Source organism: Crocodylus porosus, unplaced genomic scaffold (genome assembly GCF_001723895.1).
Source record: "Crocodylus porosus isolate Cpor-Errol unplaced genomic scaffold, CroPor_comp1, whole genome shotgun sequence".
NCBI lineage: Eukaryota > Metazoa > Chordata > Crocodylia > Crocodylidae > Crocodylus > Crocodylus porosus.
The window spans coordinates 3167238-3195013 of NW_017728932.1; the positions used below are offsets into that span (position 1 = coordinate 3167238).

The 27776-nt window shown below is 43.8% G+C and overlaps 1 protein-coding gene across 1 annotated transcript in view; it reads left to right on the top strand.

Moving 5' to 3' along the window:
* Positions 1-27776, top strand: part of RABEP1 (rabaptin, RAB GTPase binding effector protein 1) — a 91019-nt gene that overhangs the window by 14681 nt on the left and 48562 nt on the right. The window contains exons 2-4 of the mRNA XM_019545438.1: positions 12942-13070; positions 19470-19673; positions 21140-21300. Coding sequence (XP_019400983.1) covers positions 12942-13070; positions 19470-19673; positions 21140-21300 — 494 coding nt within the window. The remainder of the gene's footprint in view (positions 1-12941; positions 13071-19469; positions 19674-21139; positions 21301-27776) is intronic.

Genomic DNA, 27776 nt, shown 5'->3' on the forward strand with positions numbered 1-27776 from the left:
CTACTTCTGAAGCCTCCCACTGTGTGGAACAACCAAGTTCATCTGCATGAGGAAGATTCAAATAAATATCCATGTGGCATGCTGGTATTTAACATAGTATTGCCTGGAATTCGTTAGTGTTGTGGAATTACTAGTACAAGCAAGTATGTAGTATTAAGTCATTTGACACAGTGCTAGGTAGTACTTAGAGTGTAAGATCACTGTTTGATCCGTATAATTATAGATGACCCTCTCTCCCTCCCCCTCTTCTCCCATTGCTGCAGAAACTTTGTGCTTTATCTCTCTTCCATCTCTAGCCTCTTCCCATCTTACAGTACAGTCTCTCCTCCTTTTAGATTTTGTGTTGTTTTCTGCTGAGAAACTTCCAGTAGCATAAATTATCCAAAAATAGGAAAGGGAAATAAAGAATAGGGATATAGGCAAAGAAACAGCTGTAAATCAGCATTGTCTAAGGGAGGGGAGCATTACAGCTTTACTAAAACGATATGTATAATGTTGTGCTGTAGAGGCATAATAATACAGCCTCTTCTAATTATCAATATAATTGTAATGAGGTGAAATTTTTAACAGGCTGTATGTATTTCATGTTAGTACTGCAGCATAACTATTAGCAGACAATTAGTGATTCTCCTTACAGAAACACTCAGTACCAAGTGTGAAGTGTTAACCCCCTTTTTCAAGAATAGACTGTTCGTGTGCATAATATTATGGTCATATAGAATTACTGTGCAGAAGGGGTGAAGGCATATATATTCATCAAATTTCCAAATGAATGATGGCGCTGAGTAACCTGCAGCCGTGTATGACACCAGTGTTTGGTTTGTTTGTATTTATTTATTTATTGCCTTGATAAACCAGTAGCATGGTGTTTGTTAAATCTAACTACTTAAATATACTGTTCCCCCAAGCACTACCAGGAGTGACTAGAAATAATGGTCACAAGCTGGCAGAGGGTAGATTCAGGCTAGATATCAGGAGGCGCAACTTCACGGTCAGGGCGGCTAGGATTTGGAACCAACTTCCAAGCGAAGTGGTGCTGGCTCCTACCCTGGGGTTCTTTAAAAGGAGGCTAGATGAACACCTTGCTGGGGTCGTTTGACCCCCAGTACTCTTTCCTGCCATGGCAGGGTGTCGGACTCGATCTCCTCAGGTCCCTTCCGACCCTACCAACTATGAAACGATGAAACTATAATCCCACACAGTGCTCTGATACAATCCTGTCTACAGGTAACGCTATTACCAGGTAACATATTCTGTTGCACAGCTGCAGGTTACATTTTCCTCTAGCATAGATTGTAAGGCCAGAAGGGACCTGGGAAGATCATCGGGTCCAGCCCCCTGCACCAAGCAGGAAAGATAACTGTGGGTCAGGTGACCCCAGGAAGGTGACTGTCTAGTCTCCTCTTGAAGATTTGCAGGGTAGGCGATTGCACCACCTCTGGAGGGAGCTTATTTCACAGTCTGGACACCTTGGGAGCATCCACACATGCAAACATGTCCTCTTGCAGCAGATGAAATAGAAGCAGTGCAAATTTGAACTCGGACATTTTGCATGTCCAGGGACATGTGCCAAGCAAAATGTCCCAGCTCAAATTTGCACTGCTTCTATTTGAGCTGCTGGAAGCGCACATGCTTGCATGTGTGGATGCTCCCAAGGGGGGACTAGAAACTGGGACCAGCACCTGTGCTGGCCCCAGCAATATAAAAACCTGCCCTGGCCAGTAGCTCAGGGCTACTTGCCCATAGGAGCTTCTGGGGAGTTGTCCCAAGGATTTAGTTGTTCCATTCGTCTATTAGCCCCCACAAAAAGGGGCTACTAGTTAGCCAAGTGAGCCTTGTCCTTGGTAATCCGATGGACAAATAGACAGGAGCTTCTGTGGCCTGGGCAATTAGGATCTACCCGTGGTGCCAAATAGACTGCTGAAGCAGCATCCCAAATTCACTTTTTAAAATCCACCAAAATCCATGTTCTTCCACAATTGGAACAAAAGAGAGAGGGACTGATCAGATGGGCATGGTTTACTGCTATATTCACAATGTTAAAACAATTTGGAAGCTTAGCAGTGTCTCTAGCACTATAATAAAATAAATCCTATATATCTATATGTTTTAATGTTTGCTTTTGGTTTCCTTATCACATGGTGGGTGTGTGAGGGAGGGATGTGGGGTTTGCAGGAGTGGGGTGGGAAGTGGGATATGGGGGGATCCAGGTCAGTATGTGGGTAGGTATGGTGGGACTGTGGGTGTGGGGGCTGCTTAAGAGGGGTAGGTCCCCTGCCCCCCCACAGGGCAGAGCTCCCCCCCACATAGTACATAGACTGCCTTGCCTGCAGGGTCCCAGCCCACCCCCCAGGGGCTACAGCCCCCTCCAGACTTGCCCCCTGCTTCTCCAGCCCCTGCTCGTCTCCAGCCCGTATTCGTTCCCCTGCTCGTCTCCAGTCCCCTGCTTGTTCCCGTGCTCATCCCAGCCTCTGGTGACTGGAGACGAGCAGGAGAAGAAGCAGGAGGCTGGAGACGAGCCCGGGAGTGATCAGGAGACTGAAGACAATTCAGGGATTCTGTTGCTGCTATGGTTGGTGAGTGCGGAGGACTGGGGCCGGGAGGGAGAGTGAGCTGGGGGCAGGGGAACATATGGTGAGTTGGGCAAACAAACAGGGCCTGGGGCTAGGCGGGACCCCCCCTTGGTCCCCCCCACTCCTTCCAGTCCCACAACCCCCTACTTACCTGGCACAAAGCCGGGTCTAGGTCCCTGCAGCTTGCACTGCTGCCTGCCCCACACGGGCAGGCAGCATGCTTCAGCTCTGGGGTGAGGGCCAGCCATAGAGATTCTCTGGCTGGCTACCAGAGCATCTCTGTGGAGGACCGAGACTCCGGTTGCCTCAGGGCATGGTCCCGGGCCGTGTTCTGCCCCACTTTTTTCCCCCAGGGTATCTTTTGACCCCAGGGGTCTAATTTTGCCCCCTGCTGCAAATTTGCAATGCAGGGAACTTTTTTTGTTCCTCCATGTGCCTCTTGCAGTGTCTCAAAGGGGGCTGATGCGCAGCAAGAGGCACATGCTTGCTCATCTGGACATGCCCCTTGACTTTGAAGAATTTTTTCCTGATGTTGAGCTTGAATCAGTCTTCCAGGAGTTTGTGGCCATTACTCCTAGTTTTCCCCTCGGGTGGCCTGGTGAACAGTTGCTCACCAAGTCCTTGATGTAGTCCCCTGGTGTAGTGGTAAGCTGCTACCAGGTCCCCTCTCAGCCTTCTTTTAATGAAGAGTCCCAGATCCCTCAGCCTTTCCTCATATGGCTTGCCATGAAAGTCTAATAATACGGGTGGCTCTTTGGACTCTCTTAAGCTTGTCCATGTCCTTGTTAAAGTGTAGTGTCCAGAACTGGATGCAGCACTCCAGCTGCGGTCTCACCAGTGCTGAGTAGAGCGGAAGAATCACCTCCTTGGTTTTGCTAGAAATGCACCGATTGATGCATGCCAGAGTATTATTTGCCCTGCTGGCTATAGCATTGCACTGCTGGCTCATATTCATACTGTGGTCTGTTATTACCCCCCCAGGTCCCATTCATTCGTGGTGCTAGTCACTTTGGTGCTGCCAAGCCTGTAGGTGTGTTGGGGTTTGCTTGTCCCACGGTGGAGCAATTTATATTTCTTGATGTTGCACTTCATCACATTCTAGGTCCACCTATATCTGTAGCCTGTCTTTAAGCATGATCATACTTCCCCATAACTTCATGTCATCTGTGAACTTTGCCAGTGAGCTCTTCACCCCCACATCCAAGTCATTAATAAAGATGTTGAAAAGTACTGTACCAAGCACTGACCCCAGTGAGACCACTTCTCGCCAGCATAGTTAACATCATTGCACCAAAGACCTCAGGAAATGAAATAGTTATATTAAAGAAAAGCATGTTACTTATAAATAAATTGCCATCTAAAATCAGAAATAACTGAAGAATCTTATACAGGTCTCTGTCTTCAAATGATGCTAAGAAAAACATAGGTGCACCAGTAAACTTTAGTTATTTGTCCAGGTCAAGCAATTTAAGATTCTTGATGCTTGTGACTTTTATGTAAGTGTGGGGAAAATCCAGTAATTTTCCTTAAGAGTATTTCCACTTTCCTCTCTTCCTCCCCTTCCCCCAGTTCTTATGACTATTAATACTGAATTTTGGAAAGTTACTGTGCTTGGGACCATACTGATTCATTAAAGCAGGGGTTACCTGAATCATACACTCTTATTAAAAAGAACATAATGTGTTTTATTCTACAGGTATACTTATGGAATAGTTCTATTTTTTTTAATGTAAGGTTGTATGGAATAAGAATGTATGGAAAAATAACATTTTGGAGCCTGTACTTCTTTATTTAAAAATGTGTCCTGCAAATAAATGCCTCATACAGTCTTTTTCAAGATGTCTGCTGGCACCTCATGGAAAAGGCTGATGGTGGTTTGAAAAGTTTATTTGGCATTACAATATTTTGCCTACAAAATTTATAAGTGGTGATGTGGCTGTCAGTCTAGTGTGATGTCATGGCATACCAGTGCATTGGAGAAGATGGGTAGCTATTTTCATTCTTTTGCTGATGTTGCAATAGCACAGTAAAAATAATGGGAAAAGAAAGAATTAGTTAATCTACTTAAAAGACAAAAATACTTTTATTGGTTTCCAGTAGATCTTTAATATTAATGTTTTTGATCCATAAGTAGGGAAGAGGTAGTTAGTCACATTATTGAAAAAGCAAGACAGGTTGGCACCTTGGAGACTAACTCGTTCAGAAATGTTTAAGCTTTTGTAGCAACAGCCTACTTTCTCAAATGCTCTGAAAATAATAAACTGTTGCCTAAAAATGCATTTTTTGAACAACAAAAATGCAAAAATGCATTTTTGAACATTTTTTGCACCCTAAGGTGCCACCACCGCGCCCTGCCTTCTGCCATTTCTGATCCAGTTTTCAGAGTTCAGCCAGGCGTGCACGGGTCTGAACTCCTGATACCATACTCAGTGCCAAAATATCAAGTGGAAAGTTCTGTGGCATTTACTTATGAATAGACTCAGGGCTTCAAAAATAATCTTATTGATAATCAGTTTTGTTTGCATTTTGGAATGCTTGCTGTATATTTCAATAATTAAGCACTTTGGCATAGAAAATATTTTAATTCCCTTGAAGTGGGAAGGGATCTTGAAACTGCTTTAGAGTGACCAGTCCATAAGAGAATTTTTATTTAGGTTTTCACTTTGTTTATATGGCCTGTATCGTAAATGTGTTTGGTGAGAAAGCAAGAAAATTTCTTAACCAAGTAGATTCCTCCAAACCTTTTTTTTTATTTTGTTGTTCTCTTCCTCTTAAATTTGTCCTCCGATCCTGAGATGATATTTTTGCTGTGGTTTAATTAACTATTCCTCTTTAATATTGATAAACCAGGAAATGAGCATGGCATTCTTCAGTATAGTATGGGTCTTTTGCCTTCTTGTTAGACTCGATTCATGGAGTCCAGAATCACATTATTTAAAAACAAAGTAGTAACCTGTATATTCACATAACAAATAAGTGTCTAGCTATCTCTTTGGTAGCACATATTTATTTGACATGCACACTTTAGAATTGACCTTGTTTACTAATGAGCTACTAACCAAAGTCCTCTTTTTATTTCTTGTCTTTCAGTTTGACGTGTCATGTTTAATTTAAATTCTGACCTGCTATTTTAACGGCCAACTAAATTCCCCCTTTTTTGGTCAATGAGACTTTCCCATTCTAACCTGTGATTCACAGTGCTGTGCATTCTGCTGCCTCCCAGGGCTTTAGGGCCAATGCTATTATAAAATATTATGTTCTGTGTCTTGTTCTCATCTCCTGTTTTGTATTGGGAGATCCTGTTTCAGTCAGGCGAAATTCCACGAGTGCTACCAGTCCATCAGCTTGTGTTTACTATGTACCCAGTACTTCAGCTGTGTCATTATACATGGACGATCGTGTTTCTGTCTGTGGAAATGGGAGCGTATTATGATTGGCTTAAGACCTAAATTTGTTTGGAAAATATATGAGTACCAGGAACACGCAGATTTTTCTTTAGGTCTGTTTGTATTCTGCCACAATAAATTTCAAAGTATATTTTCAGCTGGGTTAAGGACCAGGTACAGTTTGCACCTTCAGAACTTTGACCTGTAGTTTGTCTGTGTGTGCCAAGGGCCTGATCTAAAACCGTGTAATAATGCCAGTGAGAGCCTTTCAAATGGTTTAGGTTAGGTCTAACGTAGAATGCTTCAAACTGCAGTCAATTACTGTAAATGTTAAAGGTACTCAAATTTATGGGTGCAGGTGATGCCCCCAGAAAGGAAACCATCCTTTTGCTAACTTAGTTTTTTGTTTGTATCATAATAGACACGTATGTTTCAGAAAATAAAAAACTTAATCAGTTTCCTGTATTTTCCAAATGATTAAAATTTTGTCTTTTTTATTGCATCTCTCCCTCCCTTTTAGTAGCTTTAGTATCTGATGGCTTTAACTGTCAGAGCTAGTGCAGTGATAACCAGTTAGTTTAGCAGTTATCATTTAGCTTGGGGCCTGTGCAGTCTGACAGGGGAGGGGGGAAAGGAAGCCATACTTGCCCCAGCAGGAACCAGGAGGCGGCAGGGCAGGGAGGAGGGGAGGGGCGAGGGGACTAATACCCATAGTTTGAGAGAAACTGCAGGTAGCCTGATGACTCATCAATTAAGCAGTTAGCTGCTTGTTCATAGGTGTTCCCTCCCACCCAGTGCAGGGCTTCACCCAGGCTGTGTTATCTGGCTGGACTTGCCACCACCGCCTTCCTGCACCCCCCCCCTCAAAAGCAGCTCTCAGCAGCAGCTGTGTCCAAGCTGCAGTGTTATTGGTTAATCATTTAACCAATATAATTAGAGGAGGTTAAACTAACATTTTTTAAAAAAAACAAGATTTGGCTCCCTAGTCAAAGCAGTAGGAGGAAAGAAATGCTGCAGAGACTCCTTCTGTAGCAGTCCTTCACAGACAAGGATGATTGTCTTCTAAGATTGTCTTATCTGTGTGTCCAAAGATGGCTGATGAGGCCTATCTAGGATCAACAGACTCTACTGCAGCTTGGACATGTGTTTCCATGTGGGGAGGTGGTGCTGGGTCCTTGATTTTGTCTAAGATATGCTGCTTCTGCCACTCCTTCTCTTCCATCTTCTGTTGTTGTCATGAGGTTTCAAAGTACTAAGATCCCTGCAGCAGACTCTTCCTCCACTTGGGGTGCTCCTGGGCAGTAGTCTTCTACAAGCTGACATTGATGTTACATTTTTTGTAAGTCAGCCTTGAGGATGTCCCTGAAGTGCTTTCTTTGCCCTTCTCTTGAGTGTATGCCTTGGCTGACCTGGGAGAATAAAACTTGCTTCGGGAGTCTGGGGTTGGACATCTGTATGACGTGGCTAGCCTAACAAAGTTGGTGTTGGCTGATCATTGCATCGATATTCATGGTGTTAGGAGGATGCTAATGTTGGTGCATCTATCTTCCCATTGGATTTGGAGGATCTTCCACAGGCAGCATTGATGGTACTTCTCCAACAACTCTTGTTGTCTCCTGTACGTTGTCCATGTCTCAGCTACATACAGCAAGGTGGGGATTATGACTGCTTGATAAACCATGAGCTTGGTTTTGGATCTGATGTCATGATCTTTGAACACCCATTTCTTCATATAGCCAAAGGCTGCACTTGCACATTTGAGACAAAGTTGGATTTCTTCATCGATGTCAGCGTTCTGCAAGAGATGGCTTCTGAGGTACAGGAAATACTCGGTGTTCTCCAGACTCTCACCATGGCCTGGATTACCAAAACTGGGGACTGTTCAGTAGGATAGATCCATTACTGAGAACCACTGCTTGCATACTGTCATGGAGCAAGGAGAGTATGGTGATTAAATATCTGCTTGGTCTGCAACTGCTTATTCCTTGAGAGTTACTCCTGTTTATTTTACAGCTAACCTTCCCTGAAGGTCATTCCAGTATCTTCCCCCTGTGGATGTGCGCCACAATCAAAGACTAAATGATGAAGAAGTGATCAAGGTTTTAATTTCAATTCTTTCTTGGAGATGGCCTTGCATGTCCTTTTCAGTCTGTGTGGATATTTACATTATTTTAATTTAGTTCTTCACCAGCTTCAGCTATCAGTATCTGTTCCCCCAATTTCTGTCACCTAGAGCAGTAGTTGTCCACTCTCTTGGACTTAAGGCACAACTCAGAAAATACCAGCTCCTTGCTTTCACTCATGTTTTTGGTTACAGAAAAATAGCAAAGCAGTTGTTCTGTTGCAGAGAACTTGAAAAGATCACAGCAGGTCAGGATGTGGATCCTGTGGATTCTTCTTTGAAATCTTGAGTTTCTTTTGTGATTAATGTAGGAGCCATGGCACCTTCATTGAGGATCAGTGATCTGGAGCAGAGCTCAACAGCCTTCAGTAGTGGAAGGCTGAATTAACAAAGGCTCAGTCATGAGGAGGACCAGTGTTTAATATAATTGATCTTCAACAACAGTGTGACGACAGGTGGCTCCTTCACAAAGCACGTGTACAAGAACTACTGGACTCGCCCCAACTCCTTGCAATTTCTCAGAAGTGGAAGACTTGCACAGCACCCACCACAGGAAACCTTGCCTCTCCGCAAGCCCTCGGGCAGTGGTTCTCAACCTTGTTAGTGTCACAGCCAAATTTGGTAAGAGTGCCGGCTAACACAGGGTTAAGCATAGACAAATGCTGACAAGCTGTGGAAAATCCCCAGAGGGCTAGCGAGCATGCCCAGCACGTGCCCCTTGCATGACCCCAGGCTTGTCAATAATGGCTCTGCCATGAGGCAACTGAATTGGCAACATGCGCATGCTCAGACAGGCACCAGAAGGCACTGGAACTTTCCACAGGGGAAGCCTTATGATTGGCCACACGTTTCATATTTAAGGCTTGTAAGTTTCCACCCGTGGCAGAGACCAGACCAGTCTGAGGGCAGAGACTGGTGCTGCAGAGACTGCCTCTCAGGAGAGCCTCCTAGGCCTGGAGCCCTGGTTCGCTTCCCAGAGCTCCGCTGGTCTCCCCGCCGCTGTTGTTTCTGGGCGCATTACTCGTCTTCGTTTCACTCCGACTCTGATTTACTCGTTTACGATTCTGATACGATCCGACCACGATTACCTGTTCACGTTCCGGTTTTCTTCGACTCGTTCTCAGCTATCCGTTCTCGACCATCCATTTGCTTCTTGTTCTTCGTCACTACGTTTTGGCTTTGATTTCTCGTTCCACGTTTACTCGACTTATTCCTGATCATTTGACATTGTTCCTGTTATCAACCCGGCACCGTTTCTCGTCCACCGTTATCGCGTTATCGTACTCATTTGTAACCAAGTTTGACCTGCCTATGCTACACGGCCATCAGTAGCGTAAGTAAACAATAAAAGCTATCCGTTTTTGAAACGGCACATGTCCCGAACCGCTCTGACTCCTCGCTGCTAATCCCACCTGTTCGATCCGCACTCGGCCCACCGTGACCTTGGGGCCCGTCCCTGACAGTTAGACTCAAGAAAATGTCCTCTGTTTAGTTTTCATTCATTTTTTTTGATTTCAGGAAAATAATAAATCAGTTCTTCAGAGTACTTGGAAAGACCACAACAGGTCAGAATGTGTGGTGTTTTAGTGAGTGGGAGGCTGTTTTTTATTTTTGTTTTGTCTTGGTTATTTTTAATACTATGGATTCCTGTTGGAAATCTCTGGGTTCATCTTATGAACCCTGTTTGCACACCTAACAGTGCTAATATTGTGTGGCAACCTGTGTCACCCTTGAAAGAATCTCAAGTTACCCAGGGTGCTGTGGCACCCTGGTTGAAAATCACTTCCCTAGGGTGAGATTCCTGGCCCTGCACGTCCAAAGGGAGTTGGGAGGAGGGCAGCCCTTGGTCACATGCCAATTGAAGGCAGGTCCCACTCCCCATGCTGCAAACCCCAGCAAAAGGATTACCTGCTGCAATCTAGCAAGCACTGCCCCATACAGATTGTTACCTGACTGCTCCACCAGTTCCTGTCCGTCAGAAACATGCTGGAGCTCTGTTCCAGTCTCAGGCTGCTGCCCAGAATGTGGCCCTTGAATCTCCAGGACGTGTCAGACTTCTGGGGACATCCTGAAGCACAGTTCGCTTCCGGATGTGTGAAAGAAGTGCTGTGGCTGCGTGTCCGTTCTGTACCATGTGCGGGTAGCAGCTGCAGAGACTCGGAGAGAAGCCCCAGCATGTCCCCAACCAGTCCATGGTGCAGAATGGCTTGGGGATACTTGGAGGAGCTGCAGCTGCAGCTGCATGGTCTGTTCTGTGCTGTGTGCTGGGCAGTAGCTGCAGCACTAGTGACTGAGCCAGAGGTGCAAGCATATCCCTGACCACCTGGCACACACTGCAGAATGGGCTGTTCAGCTGCAGCTGTGGCTCCTCCATGTGTCCCAAAATTGCTTTGCATCATACACTGGGCTGGTTAGAGACATGCTGCCCAGTGCGTGATACAGAACAAAACATGATGCCTCCTCATCTCCACCTCCTCCTCTCTCTGTGCTTGGGGATGTTTCTTGTAGTATGCTGGATCGCAGAGCCTGGCAGGCCAACTAAAAAAAGGGTAGGTGGGCTGGATCCGGCCCGTGGGCTGTAAGCCCTGATCATCCTTAACTGTGAAGGAAAACTATTCCTCCACAGGATTAAACTTGTGCTCCTTGTATTACACTGGGCATGTCTACATGAGATGCTATGTTGCCATAGCGATGAGGTATGGAAACGTAGCTCATTGCTGTGGCAATGTAGCATTGGCAGGCGTGAACCGTTTTGCTGAGCGGTGGCTTGTTGCTACTGCTGAGTACGGTTGGAAATTACCTGGGCACTGCCAGGTGCAGTAATGGCAGTTACTGTGTAGTCCTTTAGTACTTGCTAAAGCAAATAGTAAAGGACTGCACAGTAACAAATGCACAGTTGGGGGCACATATCGACGCATTCACTATGTTCATGTGAGAATGGTAGAAACTAGGGCTGTGCAAAGCTTTGGTCCGTGATTTGATTTGGCTCGATTCAGTGGCTGAATCTCCAAATCGAATCAGAGGACCCTTTTAATCTCTCCGAATTGAATCGGAATGCTCCAAATCAATTCGGAGAGATTCAGAATGATTTGGTGATTCAGACATAGACACAGCTTTAAGTGTTTTTTCTATATACCTCTAGGTACCAGACGGCTCATGAATGCTGTGATGCTGGGGCACATGGAGTGTCTCACAGAAGTGCAGGGGGCTCCCCAACATGCTCGGCAGCAGACGCTGGAAGTGGGCAGGAAGCACTTCTGGGTCTGCCAGGAAGTGCAGAGGCCCCCCCCTTCCCCCGCGCCCCCCTGGCTCAGCGACTGGTGCCTCCTGGGTCTGGGGGGGCACTTGGGGTCCCCTTGCAGCCAATTGCCAAGCTGAGGGGGGGGAGGGGCATGGTGAGGTCCCCCAGCACGCTGTCCGTTGGACCCAGAAGTGAACTGGAAATACTTCCGGTCCACTTCCAAGTTTGCCGCTGAGCATATTCCTTGCCTCCCCCCCCCGCACTTCTGTGGGACGCTCCATCTACCCAAGCATCGCAGCGTTCACAAGCCACGCTGGTACCTTGAGGTATGTAGAAAAAACATTTCAAGCTGCATCTATGTCTGAATCACTGATTCTCCAAATCAGCATTGAATCTTCAGCTTCGGATTTGGCCAAATGGAATCGGGGACAGTGATCCGAGTCAATGAATTGAATCACTGTCCCCGATTTGAGCCAAATCTGAATTGAATAGGGCCTGCTTCACGCATTCCTACTAGAAACAGTCCCTGTAATGCCTTTCTGCCTGCATGAAGGTGCGTGTACACAAAATTCAGTTTCTCAATTCTTTACACAAGAATACCTTAAATGTGTTATAGATAAGAGAGGAATTAAGAGGCATAGGTGAGAGATTCTTTTCCAGTAATTATTTTTAACTATTACTTTATAACAGCAAACTGCAAAATATAGTTTTGCTTCTAAAGAATCCTTTTGTGCATATCCTCACTTGGTTTAGGTAACCTAATGCTTACGTAAGTGAGACTGCATGGTAGCATTCTGTCATAATTGCATCTCTTGGATACCCAAAAATACATGATATTGCAGAAGTTACTGCATCTTTTTGCATAAGTTATTACTTACTTCACACCAAAAATATGTGTCAAAAAATGCTTGTATTTAGGCAGTTTTTATACACATGGTAAAGTATTGCTCTACCTAGCCTCTTCAAAAACAAAACAACCCCCCCCCCCCAAAAACTAAAACAAAACTTGTTATTGTAAAGCAGTCTCTTAGCTTTTTTACATGATAAAATTGTAATGTATTTTACATATTGTAACATATTTGTAAAATGGTTTTGCAGAATTGGGGGTGTACTCTGAAATCAACATTTTTGTTTGTTTGACGGACTTGTAGCATGTGATGTATTGTAGCATTTCTGGATTATGTTCCTCCCCTTCTTTCCTTCCAAGCTTTTATGCTTTGTGTCTGTTCTGTACTTAAATTCTTAAAGAAGGATATAAAGTGTGAGGTACGAAAGCTTCCAGTACCCTGGTTGGTACTGTTTTGCTTGCAGAGAGGTATGTGTGGCTTGCATTTTTATTCTGTCTATGCACAAAAAATTCCTAACTTAGTAGAATGAAACACTTGGTAGTATAACAGTTACCACTTTTTTTACTTGTTCCCTTTTCTCTAAGCAGAATTCAATATAAAGTTTGTTTTTGTAAAGAAACCTCAACCAGTCATCCTGACTTGTCATTGAAACACACCTGAACTAATGAGGGAAAATAAGGATTTGAGTTAATGTTTTATAAAATTGTAGCACGGGACCCTTAACTGTAAGTGATGTACCTTTATCTCTTGGTTTTTTTTTTTTTGTCTTAGTTGCTCTTCTGCAACGGGTAGCAGAATTGGAAAAAGTCAATGCTGAATTTCTGCGCACAAAGCAGCAACTTGAGCAAGAATTTAATCAAAAGAGGGCAAAATTTAAAGAGTTATACTTGGCTAAAGAAGGTAAGTTCTGAGTTCTCTGAATTATTTTAAAGATTTATTAATTAAACTTTAAGTCTCTAATAACCAACCTTCTTTTCTCTTTTATCTGGTGATAGGGAAATAAGGTTTTAAAGGAACACACTTTTTATATTGACAATGATACTGTTGGCTGTTCAGCCAGGTTAGTGAAGTGGGTCTGATGGTTCTTATTAGCCAAGAAAGAATGCATTTTCCTGCCAGCGTTTTAGTGGCAGGTATAAATATGAAAGTGAGCAGAAGGGAAAGGAGAGAATCCTAACCACTGTTTATTAACCTAATTAGCATTTCAGACCTTATTAACCATTCTTCTTGGTAAACCTGTTGAGAATCATACGTAATTTAATCTTCAAACCATTCTTTCTGTAGAAATCTGAGAGAGATCATAAGGTGCAAAACAGCCATTCTGATGGCTGTCAAAGCAGTTGAAATGCACATAACATTCCAAACTGTCCTATTCATTGCTTAAAATAAGATAATAGTGATCTTCAATTTCTTTTCATTTTTTTATCGCATGGATGATGTTGTGATAGTATCTGCAAGACATCTGTGCCCTAGTGATAACTACAGCTATTCTTCCTATGGTAGCTTAATGTTAGGAAAATGTTTGATTAATCTTAAATTTCTGCTAACAGGTTAGGTCTTCAGCACTGCTCCCCCTTTTAATGCAGCAATAGGTGTTAGTGGAAACAGTTCTATGTGTCCAAGCATTTTTACAAACATCCAGGCCACTCAAGGCACACCTCTATAACTTTTGTGAATTGACTGGTACCCAATTTGAAAAACTAATATTTAGATTACAGTGCTTGCCCTTTTGCAGTGGGGATGGGGGATCCTCCAGGCAGGTGACCTGACATCCTGGTTGAGAATTGCTGATCTAGGCTTTTCTTTGCTGCATGGGTGACTGGTGCCACCTTAGTCAGGGGGGCACATGCCCCTCCAGTGACCAGCCAGCGACTGGGGCGGAGAGGCATGTCCCCCTGCAGCTGGCCGCGCCAACCAGGAAGTGGCTGCAGCAGCGCTTTTCACTCCCCAGCTGGTGTTCGCAGGGCACCAGCGCTCCTGCCTGCCCCCGCTTCCTGTTGCCTAAGTGGGGAGTGCAGCCTCTCAGGGTGCACATATACCCCCAAGGACCCCCTACGCATCACCATTGCTTTGCTGCTTGCAGTCTTAATTGCAGTAAAAGCAGCAGCTAGGAGAAAGGAGATAATACCCAATAATTTATGACCTGCTTTGTGGTGCTGAGCAACCCTGATATGCTGGTGCCCTGTCCATGCCATTGCCCCTTACTTCCCAACCACAGGCACCACCCCTCGCTGGTGCCTCTCATTCCCCGCCCACAGCTCCCTGGGCACATGGCCACCCATACCCCTCCCAGAAGTGCTCGCAATGGTGGGGAGCCTGCTTGCTCCCCAGACAAGCCGCCCAGGGCTCCGTCCCACTCCCCACGCAGGTCCTGCAGCCGTGCTTTCCAGCTCTGGGCCCCAAACCCTATGCACCACCCCAGGGGGGCAACAGTCCTAGTCTTGCCCAGCTACCTTCCACCTTCACTATGGGGGCCTCAATTCCATCCCCCCACCTCCTCCATGACTTGTCTGCAGGAGCTGCTTTCCAGGCTGCCTGGAAGCCGTGTGCATATGTATGTGTGCACCTGCACATGGTGCCCCTGCTGATCTCCCTTCTCCTGTTCCCCACAGCCCCTTACAGGCTGGAACTCTGCCAGCCTGCAAGGGGAAACTTATTTCCTGCGCTTTTCTCCTTAAAATCAGAAAAGCCATTTTTTACCACGGTTTTCCATGGCAAATGTAAAACCTGGATGCCTGGTAATCAGTAGCTTGGTATCATGTTATTACATGGTATTCAGTAGCGTTTTACATGTTGAATGAATGCTCAATCTGAAGTGAAATGTAAGCAGCTAAACTTAGTAGTTAACATTGCCCTTAGCCATCAAATTTAATGTAATAATGCTCTTTAAAAACAATCTGGACTCAACTAGCTCATAACTGAAGACTGGAGAAAAGCATTTGGTTTCTATTTTAAGAGCAAAATGGATTTTATTTTTTAATTTAGACAGTCTTGTCCTTAAAATAGGCAAATGAAGCCAGAAAATGTTGCTGCAGAAGTGCAGCTTTTTATGTGCTTATAAGATCAGAAGTATACAGATAAGACTTTCAGGAGTGGCTAATTTTGTGTTTTTTTAGGAGATGGATCAAGAGAAATGAAAATGTAAATATTGGACACTGCTGGAGAAGGGTCAGCAATAGCTCCACCCTTTCCCAAACTAAAACGACTAGAAATGGATATTTTCTGTGGCTGCATAAATACCAGGAAGGGGAAGGAGGGGGGGCAGAGAAAAACCTAATCTGGATAGATAACTTTGCTATTTCAAAGCATTTGGCTTGAGGATCCTTGCATAGCAAGTCCATTTCTACATATGTCTAGACTTTAGGTTAATGAGTCTTGACCTAAATTGGGTCATTTGGGTACTGTCAGACTACAAATGACAAAAGATCTTACAGCTTTCTTATAGGCTTTAACTGTCTGTGTTAGAGGCATTTTGTAAGTGTTGGGTATTTTTATTGCCATTTTATAAATGAGGAAATTAAGCCAATGAGAGAAGTGTGTACTGGAGCCAGAAATAGAATGCATCTCTTAGCTCCCTGTCCTATGTTTGGCTTCTTGTTGGTTTCCGTTTTGCTAATTGAATCATCACGTTAAGTTTGTGGCTGTGTTGTAGCTCTGGAGTGGCAGAAAAACGGAGATTAAAGCTCAGTGTCAGAGAAGATTTGGTTGTTTGGACATGCTGCCTTCTAATTTACATGATTTTGCTGTCGCCATGGAGAGGTGCAGCATATAGCTGGCTGGTGTTAAAAATTTTACTGCAAACAGGCTGCCTCTACACATGCGCTTAACTGTTGAGTAGTCTAATTAGCTGCTGAGTAAAGCATCATCACTTATGCGTGCAGCAGTATTAGGCCACAGTAAACTAATTAACACTGCAGTAAGATAGTTGGGGAGAGTACTATCTTCTGCCAGGGTAATTTACTACGATTTAAATGCACATGTAGACACTGACTGCAGGCATAAATTCTGCCCAGTCAGCCTAGCCTGTTGGGGGCCAGACTCCTGCCTGCCACCTAGCCCCATAGCTCCATGCTTTCAGCACCCTCATGCCCTAGCCAGCCCTTCCCCTGCCTGACGTTGCCACTTGGAGCCTGAGGCTGACCCCCGTGCTACCTGCCACCCTGGGCCTGCTCAAATTGCTGCTGTGTCAGACATATGTGTAGACTCTGTGCCCAAGAGTAGTTTACTCCAGCTCAAACTGCTCCAGAGTTTATTGCTTCACATTTAATTGCACATGTAGATGCACCCACATAGTGTAGACCATGACTTGGCAGAATGATGTTCCATAGGCTATGTTCCTTTCTATACCGGCTGCAAAAAAGCATTTAATATGTTGCAGACCTTTCTTCTTTAAGATTGTAGTATTCAGGAGAAAGTTAGACCGAACGCTGCATAGTGTATGCCTTATTAGTTTGACATTATTGCAGTATCCTTTTAAATGTCTTTTTTAAGGAATATGAATTTATATACATTTAAATTAAGCATACTGAAAATATTTTTGACACATCTTTGTGTAGTTTAACTAGCTCTATGATGCAATTTCATGAAACATGAAAGTTCAGGAATTATTAGTCTTCTAGATTTTTTTAATGAAATAAAGATTAATTAGTCCTAAAGAGAAAAACATGGAAATAGCAAGACAATAAAGAATGATAATAGATGCATAAATCTAAAACTAGGTATTGAAATTAAAGTTGTAAATAGCTACTCTTTTTTGTCCTTTTTTTCCTATCGAGTGTTAACAGCCAAAGGCCTTGGACTCTGTATACAGAATGTGTCTTAGTTTTTGTAAAGTTTTTGGATTCTGTGGCACTTGGTAGCAGAACAAGTTTTGGACTTCCTTTCTGTAGATCAAATATAGAGGTTAATAATGAATTAAATAAGATAAGTATGCTAATCCCTTGTTTATTTTGCTTACATTTATAGCAACCCAGCAGCTGCATCATACTGAAAAGTTAACAGGACAGAAATCTATATTGGACTATTCAGATGTCAGTTTGAGCAGGTGGATCGCTTGGACATTTTTGGCACTGGGGCAGAAAAGGAAAGGCTGTCAGGCATTATAGGATACATACACTAGCTGGAGGTTTCTGCTAAAATGATCAACAGTGAAACAGTCAATGCTGATAAATTCTTCTTCTTGAGAGTAAATCTTTCATTTAGATAAATGGTGTAATTGGTACGTCGCCATAGCTCTTGGTTTAGGTTGGGGTGGGCAAAATACAGCCCATGGACCAGATCTGGCCCACCAGCTGATTGGATTCAGCCCACAGGCAGGCACCCACCAGTTAATTGTATCCACCCCATCTGTGGCTGCCCCTGCTGTGCTCTGCCTGTGGCTGAGTCCTGCCTGGGGCAGAGCGTGCTGTGCTCCCAGCCTCCTCTGCCAGCAGGCCAAGCTTCTGAGCAGGGCTTCTGCTGATGCCATTGCCCAGGGAAACTGCTGGGCTCCCCCAGCCTCCAGCAACTCCTCTTCCTGTCCCTGCTGTAGTGCTCTGGGCAGCAGGTGGGGAGAAGCTGCAGTGCTGAGGGGAGCAGGGTGGGCTCTGCCTGCAGCTCACTCTGGTCCTCTTCTTGCTGGGTAGGGGAGCATGTGTGGATTGAGGCGGGTGGAGGGCAAGGGGGTGCTTGCAGAAGCTTAGCTGCTCACAAAGCCCTGATGGGCAGCCAGGGACAGACAGGAGGTAGGGAACAGCAGCAGGAGCACTGTGCACTTGGTGCAGCCCTGCTGGGCAGGCATGTGAGAGAGAAGCAGCAGGAGCCAGCACAGGCTCAGCTGCAGCCCCAATGGGCAGGTGTGGGACCGAGACTAAGAGAGCTGGTGATGCCAAGTGTGGCTCTCTGCCCCACCTCCCTTCTCGCAGGGGCTTCTGTTGCTGCTAGCCAGTGTCAGCTGCTTTCCTGCCCTTTTGCAGCACACTGTGAACCAGGCAGGCAGCGCCAGTCCCCTTCTCCCTCTTCCTGCCTGCGGAGGGGCTGGGCTCAGCCACATCTCAAAGAGCAGGCATGGGAGAAGCCCCCCACATGCGCACACCCAATCTACCCACAGCCCACACACACACCCAACGCTGTCCCACACACTGCATCATACACATCCCACACACATACACCCACACTCTGACCCCCACCACACACACACACACACGCCCGTGCGCACGCATGTGTGCATACCCACACATACCTACACCTCCCCACATATGCACCCACACCCCTCACACATCCCAGATACATCCAACAGTCCCACACACCCCAACCAGACCTCACACACATCTACATATACACCCCAAACACACCCCACTCACACCATACCCCCCACACAGCAGTCCCACACACCCTACACCTCAACCACACCCCCACATTCCACACCCACACACCCCCAACCAGATATTCCCCTATCCCCCCCCCACACCCCTTACCCCTCCATACCCAATATACAAGCAAACCCCCACCCCTAAAGGAGTACTTCCTGGACAAGGAGAGACTCCTAGTGGCAAAGGTTAAGGGTTAGGGGGCTGCAATGGCAACTAGGGGGAGGGCACCTGTCAAGGGGCAGGGCTACTCTTGCAGCCCTCCACACCTTTCCAAAATGCATTAAACAGTCCTCCAGCCAAAACAGCCCCTGGTTTAGGTGGTTCTCAGTTGTGACGGAGGGTAAATTTTGGCTTCAGCTTGTATGGAGGGGAGGTAATAACACTTGGCACTTCTGCATGCCCATAATACTAGGACCTTGCAGTGTTGTTATGCCTATAATGAGGCAATAAAGTAGCATCTCACTCGTTTTACAAATGTATAAGCTTGAACCACAGAGGTTAAGTGGCTGAATTAAGGCCAGGCAGCAAGCTGGTAGCAAAATTAAGTAAGCTACTCCATTTTCTTGACTTGTGTTCCTAGCCTTGAATTTATAGGTCATGGTTGCTACCAACATATTCATTAAGTGACACAGAGTAGATGCATTTGGGTTTAATTGGGAATATTGATTGATGGGTGATATTTACAGCATCTGCTTTGTAGTACCTTTAGTGTTTATACTGCATGAATGAGCAGTAAGTTGAAAAATGATCTGAGAAGTGGAGGAAATCTCCCCAAAGAAATCAAGAATGTTACTTCAGTCTTTTTGTTAGACACCATGGATAAATGTTTTAACGTCAATCACGTTTCCCCCCCCTTTACAACGGAAACTGGTGCTTTAGTAGCAGATAATACTGCATTTCAAACTGAATTTGTTAACCTAAATAAATGGAAATCATGCTTTCTTTTCAGAGGACCTAAAAAGGCAAAATGCAGTGCTACAAGCAGCACAAGATGATTTGGGACAACTACGGACACAACTAATGGAAGCCCAGGCTGAAATGGAGAACATCAAAGCTGTAGCTACAGTATCAGAAAATACAAAACAGGAAGCTATTGATGAAGTAAAGAGACAGTGGCAAGAAGAAGTGGCTTCACTACAAGCTATTATGAAAGGTAAAGTGAAAGAAAGTGAACAAGATGCTACAAGACAGCTGTGCTGTGTACTTGGTGTTGTACAGAATGTAGGCAGTTATACAGATCTTGCTTTGGGGCAGTTATGAACTAGAGTGACAACTTCAGTTTTAGCTAATCAATTCCAAGGTGGTCAGAATCAGCTTGGTCTGTCTTGAGGCTATACTGAGGTGCAGAGTAACTGAAACACTCTGCTAGGAAGTCTGTAGCACGTACTATGTATTCTTTAAGGACTGAGCTTGTGGTCTTCAGTTTTTCACAAAGAAAAACAAGTTCTGTGAGATCTGGCTGATGTGAAAGCAGTTTATAGCTGACCGTACGATTCTCTGCTTCTGTGTGCAGATTTGGCTTTGTTGCCAAGCCCTTAGTTGTCCGTTCGGTGCCAACCCATGGCTTCTTCCCTGCCTTGTAACTAAATATGTCACTCTGCCATAGAATCTTACTCTTTTTTGCTGCAACAACCTGTACAATAGGTGACATTCTGGTGCACAGCACAATTCCTGAGGTATTCTTGAGCCAAAATACCTACAAGAAGGAACACACAGACCTTTAAGACATAAAAGCCATTGTTTTAATTAACCTGACTGTATTACTAGCAGTCTTATATTAACTTATATTACATTATATTATTAGTATTATATTTAACTTATGTTACATTTCAGGGTGACAGCATGATATCTGTAAATCATCTTGAATAATGATAAAGTGGTTTTAAATTTCACACCAGCACAATCTGCAATCATCTGCAAAGACTCAGTAGTTTTGTGATACCATATCTTCCATTTTTGGAACTATAATCTAATACTCTAAATATGTCACATAGACATGAATATATCTGTTTAAATTAAAATGTTGCACGTATATGCTGACTTTCCTGTTGCTCTTGAGGTAGTAATACTTTGAAAACAGTGTACTTACTCTGAGTGTTTTCCATTGCTCCATAGTGATACCCCTTTGCTAATTAAGGATCGTTTTTTAAAGGGAGTTCCCTGTAAAATAACCATTGGCAAAGAGGCTAGTGTGTATAATACAGAACCGAAGGTGGGAGGCATGGGGCAGGAAGAAGACCAAAAAAAATGGAGTAAGCTTTTTCCAGTCTGGATACAAGGCTGAGATTTCTTTTGGTACTGTAGCTGAACAACCCATTGTTTTTTGGGTTTTTTTGTTTTGTTTTTAGGTGTTGCTTTTTAAGCAACACAGGTTACGATTAAGTTTTTTTTTTTTTTTTTTATTTAAATATTTTCTTCTGGCTTGATATTTACTGATCATTTACTGCCTTCACAGAAGTTTGCCAACGGGATCCTCTAGATAGCTTTTACGCTTTTTCCAAAACTGATGATAATGAATACCTTTAAGGGTAAAAATAGAAAAGGTCAAGTGGAAGACATAGTTGGAGATTATGTTTATAACTTGTATTGCAAATGAGTGTTGAAAACATTGTTTTACAGAAACTGTTCGTGACTATGAGCTCCAGTTTCATCATAGACTGGAGCAAGAGCGAACGCAATGGAACCAATATCGGGAAAACATGGAAAGAGAAGTAGCAGAGTTGAGAAGGCGGCTATCTGAAGGGCAAGAGGAGGAAAATCTAGAAAATGAAATGAAAAAGGTATGGTGAAATGCATGGGAAGTGCTAGCCCTATGTTAATATGTCTGATTTGTTTATATAGTGTCTTGCAAGCCGTTCCATACTTGTTCCATTTGAAGTTGGATGTCATAAATGTAAGCATGCAGGTTCAGCTGGATGACTTGGATCTAAGTGATAAAGGTTTACAGGATTTGGCTGTCGGCTTTTAAAAGCAGGAAACTTAAAGGATTTGTGTCTCTCTCTTTTTTTTTTTATGAATTCAGAAGGTACCACATTGCAAAATGTTTTACTACAGCTTCAGGTCCTTTTCCTTAACTTCTTCATGGGGTTTTGGGGAGTAAGAGGGGGGAGGCATGTTTTTTTGTTTGTTTGTTTTTGTTTTGTATTAGTGATACTGAGATCTCAAGAAACGCATGGATCCTGTTAGTCTGTGAATGCTTCTGTTATGCTTTTAGGCTGTCACACTAGGTGTGTTGCATTTTTTGCCCTAAGTATTACTGTTCGCTTGCAAGGAAATGCAGACCTTTGAATTCAAAATTAGGACAAGTGGAAATCTGTGAGAAATGCTCAAATTTGTGGTAACTTCTCTCCTGCCATTTGAAAAGCTTTAATTGAAATCTGACACTTTTGAAGTGAAAGGCCAGGGTCGATGTGCACCTTTTATAGACTAACACATGCACGCATGTATATGTGTATATATGTTAGTCTGTAAAGGTACATATTTACCCTGACCTCTCACTCAGGGTATTTTTAAGAGCCTTATTTGTCCTATGTAACTTTTTTTAGATCAAATAAATATAAGGGGAAAATCTGCATAATATGAGTCTGTATGCCATTTATCTACTACTTTGAATCTCTGACTGAAACTTTCCAGTGACAATACTCATATTTTAAAGCAAGCAGAGCAGGGCAAAGTGGCATCTTTGCTAGTTGCTATTACATCGTGGCAAGACCACAGTATTGTAGATAGTAGAGTTTGGACTCTGAAACCAAAAGGTAGCCTTTGCAAGTCCGTAGAATCCCACTGTTTTTAGCTGAATGCTTGATATTTCCGTTTCTGTTGAGGGTGCCTTAAATGTGGTTGCTGTTTTATTTGAATAGTAAGTCCTGACAATTATAGATTGCTGTTTGAATAAAGCCTGCTTACCTGTGTTCTAGCTGTAAACGATCCATCCTGATATCTTGCATCTTAAATTACAGGATTTGGCTAGATAAGAATCCATAGGTTTTGGCAAGTTAATGTAGATTGTAGGTGAAACCACTTCTTTGGAAGGAAGCCAACTGAGTCTCAAATGTCTAAAGTTTCTTTTAAAAAATGTTTAATTTAGTAATTTGTCATTACATAAATGTGGGCTGTCAAAGCTGTACTTTTTGTACATTTTATTTAAAAACTAAAGATGAGCTACAAGCAAGACAAAAGGTCCAGGCAAGTGGTGTGGTGAAATTCTTCATGCCAGTGCTGTTAAACTGAAGTTATGATTTGCTTATTTTGTAGCAGCTTCTTAAGCAGTGGTATACCAGTGCATTATGGTTGTGCTCAAAGTCTAATCAGGATTTGAGGTGAACATTGTGCAAACACAAATTAGGTGGCCTCTGCCCTGCACAGCATGCGACTTAAAATACTCTCCCACAGCATGCAGCATATAAGTAAGCTAACAAACTCCTATAAACACAAATGTTCCCAGCAACTCCCCCTTAAAATAAAAACAAGATACAGGAAAGAAGTTTTGCACTATATTTCATCTTGTTGTAACAGGGCTTGAGCTTGCAGACTGCACCAAATAAACTAGAAAGTAGGCTACATCATCTTTGTATTCACCTCCCTAGAATAGCAGGTGAATATTGCAGCTTTTGTAAACATGACTCATTTAAAAAAATTAAATCTGATCAAGATCCTAAAGAAGAGACTATGAATTCTTGGAGGTTTTATGAAAGGATACTTCAAAGTGTAGATGAACCAAAGGAAGTGGGGAACTTGCATTGAAAACGTCTTTTGTTTAGGACAGAGGGGTAAAGTTATGGCCCTCCAGGTGTTACCTGGTGAATGTTTTTACTCTTTCCCCCTTGCTCTAACTGCAACAGCAGCCAGAGTCTCCTTCTCCCACCTCTGATGGATGCTTCTTACCCCCACTCCAGAGGGCAGGGCAGTGTGGGAGCTGAGGGGTTCACAGGCATATGGTATTGAAGCAAAAAAACAGAAGCAAAACCCACCATTGCTACACAGTTGAAAAAGTTGGTGAATTGCATGCGAATGAAGGAAGTGAACCTTGTATGTTTATTGCCCGCACAGGGGAGACACTTATTTCCTTTGTGACTTGGTCTAATATTTGATGACATTTATATGACTAACTGCACTTACAGAATAATACTTCTGTCTCCCCGGCTATGGAAGAATATAAGTTGGGAGATGAATAGTGAAAGGGCAAAAGCACAATGATGTGTTAAATTTTATGTCAGAATTTTAAATTGTCCGAGTCATTTTAATATTTGATTTTTCTTACTGATTTGGATTACTGGCTTTCCTTTTCTCCTAAGGAGGAACAGTTCCTTTTAGGGTACATGCAAGTGAACAGTGTCAGGTTTGTAATTAGTAGTGTTTGTTTTCTTTTACCATCAGAGACATTAAGAATCTTAAATTGTCTGGCTCTCATAGCTTGTGTCACAGATCAGTTTTCATGTTCTCTTTGGCTGTAAAAGTGATTTTAAACAGAAAAAGGAATCCATGAACTGTAGTACTGTAAGTGTGTTTGTGGTTCTTGATGGCTGCATTGTTTTTCAAAGGGATGAGAATAGATGGTAAAAATGGTAAGATGTGTATATATACAAATAAGCTTTAATATACAAAGAGGTATATTTTTGGTGTATATGCTTTTAGCTAATCTGCCAAGTAGCATTCCCCACCCCCCCCCCCTTTTTTTTTTTTGAGTAACTAGTGGTAGCGGGCAGGTAATGTTTTGATTTAGCCTTCTTTTCTGAGCTATACTTGATCAACACTGCTCCACAAGAAGTATCTAAGTCTCCTCTATAAATCTGTATTTTGGCACTCTGAGGTGATTTTTTTATTTTTGTTTATTTTTTATTTTGATGTCAGATGGAATATGTCTGATGGAATAGCTGTTGTGCTTTCCCATGTACTCTTTTTGGGGAGGTGGGGGGTTGGTTTGGTTTTTTTTTAATATGGAGACTGAAATTTCTATAGAAAGTTTCTGGATCCTGTCATCTTTACAGAGCAACATTTCCCAGAAAAATTGAGTGTAATCTTTGAGATTCAAGACTGGCAAATGATACTTTTTAACACTGCCAAATAAATTTACCTGGTTTTCATGTTTTAAGCTAATTTGTTGACAATATTTCATAGATTTCATAGACATTAGGGCTGGAAGGGACCTTGGAAGATCATCGAATACAGCCTCCTGCCCCAGGGCCAGGAAGTCAACTTGGGTCAAAGGATCCCAAGAAGATAAGTGTTCAAATGTTTCTTAAGAGTCCAGAGTAGGTGCTTGCTCTACCTCTGGAGGGAGTCTATTCCAGGTCTTAGGGGCTCTGACAGTAAAGAAGTTTTTTCCCTATATCCAGCCTAAAATGGTCTTGGAGGAGTTTGTGACCATTAGACCTTGTCATCCCTTGGGGCGCTCTGGTGAACAGGCGTTCCCTCAGATCCTGATCACACCCCTGATGTACTTATAGGCTGCCACCAGGACACCCCTGAGCCTGCACATCTCCAAACTGAAGAGTCCCATGGCTCTCAGCCTCTCATCATAAGGCGTGTTCTCTTGCCCTCTGATCATGCGCATGGCTCTCCTCTGGACTCACTCAAGCTTCTCCACATCCTTCTTGAATTGTGGAGCCCAGAGTTGGATACAGTACTCCAGCTGCAGCCTCACCAAGGCTGAGTACCGTGGGAGGATGACATCCTGAGATTTGCTTGAGAAGCATCTATGGATGCAAGCCAGAGTTGTGTTTGCTTTACCAGCTGTGACATCACATTGGTGGCTCATGTTCTTCTTGTTGTCAGTCGTGACCCCCCAAGTCCCTTTCGGCCATGGTGCTAGCAAGCGTAGCACTGCCGAACCTGTAAGTGTGCTACGGGGTTTTTTTCCCTCCCGAGGTGGAGTACCTTGCATTTTTCCATATTAAATATCATCAGGTTTTTATCTGACCACTTTCTAAGCCTATTGAGGTCAGCCTGGATCACCAGCCTATCCTTGGGTATGGATGCTCTACTCCAAAGTTTGGTGTCATCAGCAAACTTGGCCAGTCTGTTTCTGACACCAGTGTCCACAGCGTTAATAAAGACATTAAAGAGGCAAAGCCTTGCGGGACACCACTGGTCATGGAGCACCATGATGATTCACTTCTGTCAACTACCACTCTCTGGGTCCAACCTCGAATCTCATTCCCTAGCCATTGGACTGTGATGTAGCTGAGGCTGCAGTTGGCCAATTTTTCCATGAGGCGATCATGGGACACCAGATCAAAGGCTTTTTTAAAGTCCAGATATATGACGTCAATCTCTTCTCCCTTATCTGGGTGATGTATCACCTGGTCATAGAAGAAAATGAGATTGGTCAGGCAAGACATCCGCAACAAACCCGTGTTGGCTATCCCTCAGGCTGTTGCCATCACTCAGCATGTCAAGAATGGTCTCTTTGATAATTTTTTCCAAAATCTTTCCAGGGATTGAGGTCAAGCTGATTGTCCTGTAATTCCCCAAATCTACTTTCCTCCCTTTCTTGAAGATAGGCACCATCTTAGCATTCTTCCAATCTTCGGGTACTTCATCTGAGTGCAATAAGTTCTTGCATATCTTTGCCAATGACTGGGTTGTGATGTTTGCCAGCTCCTTAAATGCTCTGGGGTGCAATTTGTCAGGACCAACTGACTTGAAGGTGTCCATCCTCTTAAGGTGTTCCTTTTCAAGGTCTACACCGATGTTGGGTATAAATTCACCCTCATCCTGGCCATCCCACATCATGTTAAGTAGGGTGGTCCCTTTGGGCTGGTGAAAAACTGACGCAAAGTACCCATTAAGTAGGTTGGCTTTTTCCTGTGTGCCAGTTGTCAGTTATCCCATTTGGTTTAGCAAGGGGTCCAGTGTTGCCCTTACTTTTTTTCCAACTCTCCACATATCTGAAAAAGCACTTTTTATTGTCCTTGATACGTGTAGCCAGTTGGAGTTCAGTTGCAGCCTTGGCTTTCCTGGTTTGTTCCCTGCAGCTACGGACCAGTGCAGAATACTCCTCCTTAATAGTGATTCCTGTCTTCCATCCTTTATAAGCCTCTCTTTTTTAGATGTAGGAGGTCCACAAGTTCACTGCTCAGCCAAAGGGGTTGCTGTGCCCTTTTGCTACCTTTCCTCCAAGATGGGATGGACATCCCTTGTGCTTTCAGGATCACTCCCTTAATGGCCTTGATAACAAGCCTCCTGAGCTTATCAAAGTCAGCTTTTCTAAAGTCGAGGACTTCTGCATTGCTGACTGACTTGCCAGCTTTGGGATGAATATTAAAAGTGATCAGTGGGTCACTCTCTCCCAGCTTTCTTTAGATTCTTAGGTCATGACTAGATCATCCCTTTTGGCCAGTACCAGGTCCATCAGCGCTTTACCTCTTGTCAGTCCATAGACTTCTTGAGTCAGGTAGAGCCCGTCCATGCACATGAGGAAGCTTTGTGACTGTTCCGATTTGGCCAGGTGCTCTTCTGATGAGATGTCTTGGTAGTTGAAGTCTCCCATGATAACCATGCACTGAGAGCATGTAGTTTCATCCAGTTCCCTGGCGAATTTCTGGTCAAGCTCTTGTTCCTGATTAGGAGGTCTGTAGTAGACTCCTACCATTGTGTTCCCTGTGCCACTTTCTTCATGTATGTTAACCCAGAGGCTCTCCAGTTGTCTTCCATGGGGCCAATGTAAGGTTGCATGGATGTCTAGCTTTCCTTGACATTTCTTTTAAAAATAAATAAAATTAAATAATAATAATAATAAAGAGTAGATAGGGGTGGGATGGGGGTCAATCATCTGGGTACCAAAAGCTGAATAGACACAATACTATGGTTCTGAAAGTGAACTAAGTTTACCCTGCTGAGTAATGCCTAGACTGCTTCCAGTACCTGATGTTCAGTCATCTCTGCATGCCTCTGTAGTATGTATTGTAAACATGCTTTAAATGTAAGGGGTTACCTCACCTTACCTAGTCATGCAGTTGGAGATGTCAGGGTGGCAAGACCTACACAAGAAGACCTCCATGTACCAGATGGAAGATTGTACCCAAGTCCCTTTAACAACTGGTTAAGGGACTTGGGTACTGGCTAACAGCTGGTCAGACCACAGCTGGAGTACTGTGTCCAGTTCTGGGCACTGCATTTCAAGAGGGCTGTGGAGAACCTGGAAAGGGTCCAGAGGAGGCCACTCATATGGTTGGGGGCCTCCGTGGCCAGCCCAATGAGGAGAGGCTGAGGGACCTGAATCTCTTCAGTCTCCGCAAGAGGAGACTGAGGGGGG